We start from the raw sequence: 9,277 nt of genomic DNA, 5'->3' as shown, positions 1-9,277 counted from the left end.
ATTATTGTGCCTAAGTTGTCCGATTTTCGTAGAGATATTATTTGGGAATATGCCAAGTTGCTAGAAATTATTGCAAAATGTCTTTTGTGCAAGCTTGGTGGATTTGATAGATTGACATCCCAAATCTCTCGTATTATTTATGCTATTATGAAAACCGACCGTGAATTGGATTGGAGTGGTGTTATGTTTGAAAGATTAGTTGAAATGGTTAAATCCAAGGAGAAGCTCGGGTATAGTATGTTGGTTGGTGAACTTTTGAGAAGAAAAGGAGTTCGAATGGGTCAATCAAAGCCTATTACCAACAGCAAATACTTGTTCCGAAATAATGCAAAGAAGACCGGACCGGAAGATCTTGTTGAGGGAGAATTACCTATGAGACCTAACCCACCGATTAGGAAGAGAAAAAGAACTCCAAGAGTAGAAATTCGAAGCAATGAGGAAGAAGTTGTGACCGGAAGGGAATTGGTTGTAACAAATCCAACAAGTGACATTGGAGGAGACTTTATGGATGTTCTATTGGATGATCATGTTACACGAGAGGTGAATATCCAAGAAAATCAAGAAATTAATCAAGAAGGCCGAATGGACATGGATGAGAATCAAATTGGAACAAACTTTGTTGATATCAATGTTGAGGCCGAGAATGAGGAATATGGAGTTGAAAATTGTCATGAAGTTGAGGTTGAGGTCAACACAAGGGAAATTGATGTTGAAAATGATGATGGCAATATTTTTGAGGTTGAGGCTAACTTGGACACAAATATTGGTGTAGATGAGGCTAACCAAGGAGATGAGTTTGTGTCACAAGTTGATGTTGGTACACGTGAAATTGATGGTGATGGTGATTATGATGTATTTCAAGATGGTTTGAATATTGCAAGTGACAATTTTGTGGCTAACTTGGATGCCACAAATGACAACATTGAGGCCAACCCACGTGTGGATACACAAGGAGAAATTAATGAGATTTTTTGTGTTGAGGCCGAACAAGAACAAGAAGAAGGAGTAGAAATTAATCCAAGCCATAGTGATGATGATGCTGTTGATGTTGGACAGGCTAGCACATCTATACCTAGACCTATGCCAATAAATTTACAAGACCGAATGCAGCAAGCCAGGATGATTTCGAATTTATCTGGGGATAATTCGAATGAAATGATCATTGCAGCTCTCAAGGAATTCAAGGAAGCAGTAAGCAATTCTGACAATAATTTGTACACAAATTTTTTGAAATTATTTGAGCAGATTGCAGGCATGGAACGAGGCATGAACAGATTAAACCCAGTAATTGAGGAGGAACTGAATGGTTTCATCCCATATTATCAATTTGCTCCTTATTATAAGCTCAGCAAGGTCACTACCTTGCGATATATTGCACGTGGAATCTTCGTTCAAAGAAAGTGGTATAGCAAATCTGGAATGCGCTGTTCTGCCTCCCGGTAACAACAAAGATGATATTCCATTGGAAGCAACATTTAGATCAGAACAATATCACTGCGGCTCCTTATCTTTGATGATAACGTTTTCCACACGAACGTCTTGCCTGGTCCTCCGTAACCATACACAAAGAATAATCCACCTCCATTTGAATCAATATCATTCATCACAGAGTCGTAAACATTCTTTTGTTCATCGGTCAATTGTGTTACCAATGTCTCATGCTCTGTCTTCAAAGATTCCTTGTCATACGGCAACTCTTCGGCTATCAACATGTTTTCGCTCAAACCCATGCTACTTTCGTCTGGAATTGTCATTTTCGGAAAATCTTTCAAGCTTTTTCCCCACGAAGATAGCAAATTCTCCAACTCCATCAGAGCAAACTGTTTTTTATCCGAATCAGATAACATCAACTTTTAAAAGGAAAAAAAATAAAAGAAACAAAAACAAATAACAAATTAGTTTATTTATAAATAATGAAAAGCAAATAACAAAGTCGAATAAATAGATTCGAGCTCGATATACCTGGATTTTGCAAGACACGTCGACGTTGAACCTGTGCATCCTCGGCAAGAAATTCCCAAACGGCATTCCAAACTACTTCTGGCTTACTGAGTGAACTTGAAGTGAGAAGCGTAACAAATAACCTTCGCAAAGCATACGCGGATGCCGAGTAACTCGAATCAATAATGTCATCAATGTACTCCTTGTCATCATCTAATAATCCATATTCATAACATGCATCCCTAAACGAATTATGAATGACTTCTACAACAGTGCGAATATCTTCATGGCTAAAAGGTCCGCGTACCAAATTTAAAAGACATCTAAGATAGTATAACTCTCCACACCCTGGCGGAACATAGAACAATCGTCCTATGGAGGATCTTAAACCGACTTCATGACAGAAATGAGACATTGTACTACCGAGTAAGTTTGGTTACATATGGTGGTTGTAAATAGTAAGCAATTATCAAATTAATGTCACCCTACAATTGCTTTATTTTCTTCTTTTTTTAGGATTTCTTGTTTTAATATTATTGTACTTTTAATATTATTTTATTATTTTAATGTACAATATTTTGGGCGGGAAATAGGATTTCGTTTTGAAGGATTTTGTTTATATATATATATATATATATATATATATATATATATATATATATATATATATAGATAGATAGATTATAACAATGTACTAATCTTAATGTATAACAATGTTTTGATGCTATAGGATTTCGTGTTATAATATTATTGTACTTTTAATATTATTTTATTATTTTATTGTTTTAATGTACAATATTTTGGGCGGGAAATATGATTTCGTTTTGGAGGATTTTGTTTTTATATATATATATAGATATATAAATTATAACAATGTACTAATCCTAATGTATAACAATGTTTTGATGTTATAGGATTTTGTGTTTTAATATTATTGTACTTTTAATATTATTTTATTATTTTAATTGTTTTAATGTACAATATTTTGGGCGGGAAATAGAATTTCGTTTTGGAGGATTTTGTTTTTATATATATATATATATATATATATATATATATATATATATATATAGATTATTATATAAATATATTATGGAAATTATATTAAGAGTTTTGGATTGTTATTATTAGAGTATTATATTATTATTATTAGTATAACCTTAATAAAATAGATTTTAAATCGAAGTTAAGAGCATTTTTGGTTTCCGGTTCCGCCGCAAACCATACTGCAACGAAGCGACTGAAGTGCGGAAAATGACTTCCGCCCAAAATGGGCGGAAGTTATTTTCCGCCCTTTTGGGGTGATTTTCCCCAGTCAACGGAAATTGATTTCTGTTGACTGGGTTTTCCAAGGGTAGCCAAACACTCAAAGCTCGGAAAATGATTTTCGGAAGTCATTTTTCCGGGCTTCTAAACACACCCTAAATATTACTCCATCTGTCTCTTTTATGTGTCTAATTTAGTTAACGATACTAGACTTAAGTTATTTACAATTCAAAATTTATAATATTAAGTTTAATATATGCCAAGACCTTGTGGCCTAGTGGCACCAAGTTGCACTCCCATCTGCTTGATTGTGAGTTTGAGTCTTAGTGGATGTGGTATTGACTCTTTGTGTTTCAATAGGTTGAGAAAGTAGTTATGAACAGATATTGCATTTTAACAGAATTAGTACTAACAAAGGATTAAATTTGAAATAAATAAAGAAGAAATAGTTTATTTTATTAATGAATACTAAACCGGTCAAATGAGAGAGAATATTAAATTTGAAGGGGTTTTTTTTTAAAAAAGTTTTTCAATAAAAATTATAACTTGAATTTAAAAAAAAAAATTATTGATAAAGAATATTTATAACTTTCAATTTATTATTTATTTTTAAAAGAATATTAGAAATGAATGAAACTCGACCAATTTACGTTTCTAGTGAGGCGTTGATTTTTTGGATTAAAAAAATTGAGAAAATATAAAACAGGCTACCTTATAAATAATCACGAATGTTTTTAAAAAAATAATGAAATTTGCTCTAAAAAAATTGATTAAATTTATATAAAAAAATAAATAAATAAAGAAAAGAACTAAATTTATAAATTGAAAATAATTGTGGGGCTAAAATGTGATTTTTCCATTTATTTTCCACGTGGTTCTGATTTGAGCAGATTGCAATAATACTGCGAAATTACTCGCAGTTTCTGACTCTGCTGCAAGCTGTCCCTTCTCCTCATCTACCCTTGAGAAAGAAGAACATCCGACCTCCGAACAATATCCGATCAGTTTCTCGGATCTCAGTAGTTGATCCAATCCGATTCCGACAATGAACGACGCCGATGTATCCAGGCAGATCCAGCAGATGGTCCGTTTCATCCGCCAGGAAGCGGAGGAGAAGGCCAATGAGATTTCCGTCTCAGCCGAAGAAGTAATCATCAGTTCAATTCGAAGTTTGATTTCTATTTCCTATGCGTATCTTTGTTCTTTTGGAGATCGTTAGAGTGGTTAATTGAAGTGATGAAAAATGGATTTGTTTATTTGGTGTTATTGTTAGGAATTCAACATTGAGAAGCTGCAACTAGTGGAAGCGGAGAAGAAGAAGATCAGACAAGAGTATGAGCGCAAAGAGAAGCAAGTCGATGTCCGTAAGAAAATGTAATTTGCAGAACTCCTTGATTTTTGCTTGCTTCACTTGTGATTATATAGCGTACTATAATTGCCACGTTAGTGAACTGATCTTCATAATAGTTTTGCAATCTTTGATCTGTGACATCTAATTGCTAGTCTCCACTTGGAGTTGCCCCGTCCTAGACAAGATATAGATCAAAGTGCGTTACGAAAAGTTGAAAAGAAGACACTGGTGCTACTAAACCTAGTGACCATGAACAGTTTACTGTCTTCCAACTGATTTGATATGGAATCACGCCTACCTTTGTTTTAATTATTATCATGTTTACTAAACCTAGTTTCCAAGACATTTTCAAGCTTGTGGGGTCACTGAAGCTTTTAATTTATATCTAATGTCCATAAAAGCAACTTTGCAGGTTAGAATTATGAGATGATTTTGGTACACATTAAGTTTTTAATCCCATCTTAGTAATGAAAGAATGCTACACAGTGCTATTAGTATACAGGTTTCTTGAAATATTGGGTACCTTATTCCATAAAGCAAGGACTTTATTGTTCATTAGCACCCTTCCCCAGGGTTGAGCAACAGTTATATTAGTTCAACTCAGTGTTCTTTCCTTATTTTTCCAATTTATAAACCCCAGTACCCCTAATGTGTTTCTATTAGCAATTTTTGCATGGGATGTTGCTCACCTGTTTTCAAATATGATGAATCCAGAAAAAATAAATAAACAAAGAAAAAAAGAAGAAGCAAAACACCCGTTGTCACACCCTTCCTGGTTTGTTAAGCCTTCTGCTGGTATATTATTCCACCTTTTAGAATATAGATGTCTTCCAGTTACACTATTGAAATTCCTGCTTTCGTATGAACATTGAATCCTTGTACTTAATTAAAATTTCTTTCTGCTATGTGAAATTTAAAAGTGGGAGATTTGTTCACTATTTAGGTTTTGAACAAAGATGGGTCAAATAAATCAAGATCCTGAATTTTATTCATACATAAATATGTTTGTTACACTTAGTTCAAGTAATTTCTATTTGCATTATGTTTACTTGTTAAGTTTGTAGACCATTGTGTCTAGTTAAAGTGCTATTTGAAGTTTATTTGTCAAAAACATTTTAAAATTTCTTTGCATTGTATTCTTGCAGTGAGTACTCTATGCAGCTCAATGCGTCTCGGATTAAGGTCCTTCAAGCTCAAGATGACTTGGTTAACTCTATGAAAGATGCAGCATCAAAGGAGCTTTTGCATGTCAGTCACAACCACCATAACTATAAGAAGCTTCTGCATGATCTTATTGTTCAGGTAGTAAAGTTGAGCAAATCCTTTCTAGACTCTGGTGTAATGTGTTTCTGTAAATTGTAGATGAAATTTTGGATGGTCAAGAAGTCAAAATCTAAGGAGCAGTTCCTTTTTTTTTTTAAACATAGTTTTGCTGTGGGGAGGGAAAATTAAATTTATGACGGTAATGGTTTATCAATTAATATGCTGTCTTTGCTTTTGTTTGTTAGTTGGTTATGTATACTGTAATTTTCATTTTTGCACTGTTGTTGTTGTTGTTGAGTATGTTGTGTTTTGGAAGATATCTGATCAACTTTGATATTAGGAAGGATTGAGCCTTCCTCTGGTTCCAACTGGGCAAATACTATTGCCAACAGAGTTTGACTACAAAATATAAGTATCATTTAGAAAACCTGATGGATCAAATTTTTGTTCCTTCTTCTCCTTTTCGTAGAATTTAGGTTATATTGTTTTAACGAGGTTGTTTTCCTCGCCCTGTGACCCTAACCGGCAAAGGGTCACAAGGAGGTAAATCAGCCCAGGTTACCCATAGCTAACCGGCTCAAACCCAGGAGTTTGAGGTTCGAACCTACGACCTCTCGGCTGTAGGTGGATCGTTCTTACCACCTGGGTTGTCCTTGCGGACAGAATTTAGGTTATATTGTTTTGGGGACATGATGTTCAGCTTATACATCTATATGAATGCCATGTTCTCTGTGTTTCAACTTTCATGTTAACATGATAATTTCAGTACCATTGTAGAGCATGCAATTGCGGTTTTGTCTAGGATGAACTCCATATCTAAAGGGCAATAAGGACTAATGCATGAAGATCTCTAAATAGTAGTATTAAGCCTTCCATTCCAACTCCAGATTACTTTGTGTTTCAGAGTTTGCTCAAACTCAAAGAGCCTTCTGTCTTGTTGCGTTGCCGGGAAAATGATGTAGAATTGGTAGCAGATGTCTTGCACTCAGCAAAGGAGGAATATGCAGCAAAGGCGGGGGTCCACCCACCTGAGGTCATTATTGACAACATCCACCTGCCACCTGCTCCTTCCCATCATGGTGCACATGGTCTTTTCTGGTATGCTTTTCAAGCTCTAAGCTCTATGTTAGACATGAAAATCACATGTTATTTTTAACTCTCTGACAATTTACTCTTCCCATTATCTACAGCTCTGGAGGAGTGGTTTTGGCTTCCCGAGATGGAAAAATTGTGTGTGAAAACACTCTTGATGCTAGATTGGAAGTTCTGTTCCGTAAAAAACTTCCAGAGGTACTCTTTGTGATTTTCCCCCTCTCCCCTGCAATTATTGGCCACTAGATTTAAGATGGCTGCTATTTTATCATAAGACAATCTATTTATCCATTTATGTGCAAAATGATACTATGTATATGCTTGCATGCGTGTGTGTATGTATTTATATAGTACATTATATTGTAGTATGTCCACATGCATATTTTTAACCAGAGCCCTCTCTGTCAACTGCAGATCCGCAAGCTGCTATTTGGGCAAGCTGGAGCCTGTTAGATTTGAGTTTCTTGTTCTTAGCTTCTTTCAGTTCTTGCCTTCCATATCGTGAAGCTGGGGGCAATGACCACATAAATTATCAGCTTGTGTTACTTATGTTTGCTGCTTCCACCCCCCAAGTCTTTCTTGTGCTAGTAAAGGTTACCCTTTATGCAGCTTTACATAATTATTTGATTGTGGCATTAGTGCATAACTTGAGTATCATATTGTTTCGAGCTCCTAGATTTTTATGGTATTAAATATCTCAATAAGTTTGGTACAATGAGACAAAGATATAATAAGAGAACTGAGTCATCTTTTTAAATTTCGGTAAGTGTCAAAGCTGCATCACAAAGGTAGCAAAATTTGATTAAAAGTCTTTCATTTAGTTAATATTTGCTGGCTTGCTGCCTTGCTGGTCTGTTCGGACTGTTCATGCAGGTAATATTATTTATTTATTTTAATGAACATTTGCTATCTCCAAATTTATCTCTCATTGATGTTTATAAAGTTGGTTTTTGAGTCATATAATTTAGTAAAATTGGTTTCTAGTTGGTGAAGGAACATCAATATGAGCTTTAGTTGTGTCAAATTTGTGATAGACTAGAAATGCAAAATTTCCCTTTATAAAATGCGATCATTAGTTTGGTCAATATTAGGGTTTACAGATCAGAAAATAAAGTTTTAGGTAACTCTTAATGGATGTTTGGTTCGGTTATTTCACATCACTTTTGTTTTTAGTAGTTTTCAAGGAATTACATCCCTCTATATTCTTATGTTATATGTTACATTGTTTCAAAATATTTTTTGAACCAAACATTCCTTTATGGGGCGTTTGGTAAGATGAAATTGCTATTCCATTCCTATTTTATGAAATGTAGAATTCTATTATTACTTAGAATGAAGGAAGACAAATTCATAGTAAATTTTCATGCACGAGTTTAGGAGCTTGTAAATCGCGTAGTCTTTGGTGAAACATTCCTATCTCAAGTCCTTACTTCAATGATTTAGAATGAAGGTAACAGTATTAGCTAATGGGAGTGCTGTCAGATCACAACAAAAAAGAGAAAATAATTATGAGTTAGACTTAAATGAGACTAATGATGATACTGTTGTTTTACTAACCAAACAATTTTTTAAAATTTTTTAAACAAGTGAAACAAAAGAACAACTCACGAGGAGACAAACTACAAAATCAAAAAGGAACAAATTCAAATTCATCAATACAAAATCAGAAAGGAACAAATTCAAATTCATCAAAAGGTTCAGTAAGAAATGGTCTTTCAAATCACAACAGAGGCTCATATTCAATATCTTCACAATTAAAAGAAAAGTAAAAATAATAAAAAATTACTAAGCAAAGAAGAAAGAGTTGGTTTGACCAATGAATAGTAGATAAGACAGGTAAAATGAGACAGAGGAAGTACATTTTAACTAAAAAGTATTATATTATATTATAGTCTTACATCAGACTTATTCATTATTTCTACTCAACAAAAGATGATCAAAAGAAATTTATTATGATGTTTTAATTATAGGTATTGGAAATTAATTTATTTGGCGCAACCGCATAGCATGTTGAGTGCATCCTTTGTATACCAACTCTCATGCATAAAAGATGATGAGACCCCAAACGGCATAGCATGTATAGGGTGCATATATCCTTTAAGTTACGTTGTATTGTGTGTGTGTATATATATATATACATCTTTCATTGCAAATCTTTTTGAGGAGGCCAGGAAACCCAGGCCACAACTGAAAATGGTATGTTTCAAGAGATACATTATTATTATTGTGGCATTGTGTATGGCCACTCTAACCTTGACGACCCTTGCTCTTGATGCTCCCACCAAAAGCTTTTGTGGCACTGCCGTAGACAAAGCGCTCTGCGAGAAAACAGTGAAGGGAGCAAAAACTTGGGATGATGCCATA

General features: G+C 34.3%; 1 protein-coding gene across 1 annotated transcript; it reads left to right on the top strand.

Annotated features, from left to right (window-relative positions):
• The first annotated feature begins 4,119 nt into the window (after window positions 1–4,119).
• On the top strand, window positions 4,120–7,670 carry LOC116026541 (V-type proton ATPase subunit E-like). Its single transcript, XM_031267856.1, has 6 exons — window positions 4,120–4,354; window positions 4,481–4,581; window positions 5,704–5,860; window positions 6,726–6,919; window positions 7,012–7,111; window positions 7,328–7,670. The coding sequence occupies exons 1-6, from the start codon at window positions 4,253–4,255 to the stop codon at window positions 7,364–7,366; spliced, it is 693 nt and encodes a 230-aa protein (XP_031123716.1). The 5' UTR covers window positions 4,120–4,252; the 3' UTR covers window positions 7,367–7,670.
• The last annotated feature ends 1,607 nt before the right edge of the window (window positions 7,671–9,277 follow it).

The sequence above is a fragment of the Ipomoea triloba genome, chromosome 8 (genome assembly GCF_003576645.1).
Source record: "Ipomoea triloba cultivar NCNSP0323 chromosome 8, ASM357664v1".
NCBI lineage: Eukaryota > Viridiplantae > Streptophyta > Magnoliopsida > Solanales > Convolvulaceae > Ipomoea > Ipomoea triloba.
This window is presented reverse-complemented; position numbering and strand designations above follow the sequence as displayed.

Bases quoted from the DNA above. Each gene is read 5' to 3' on its own strand.
- LOC116026541 (XM_031267856.1), top strand. From the start codon at position 4,253: ATGAACGACGCCGATGTATCCAGGCAGATCCAGCAGATGGTCCGTTTC. The intron at 4,582-5,703 runs GTAATTTGCAGA...GTATTCTTGCAG, and splicing joins GTCGATGTCCGTAAGAAAAT to TGAGTACTCTATGCAGCTCA. The intron at 5,861-6,725 runs GTAGTAAAGTTG...TTTGTGTTTCAG, and splicing joins TGCATGATCTTATTGTTCAG to AGTTTGCTCAAACTCAAAGA.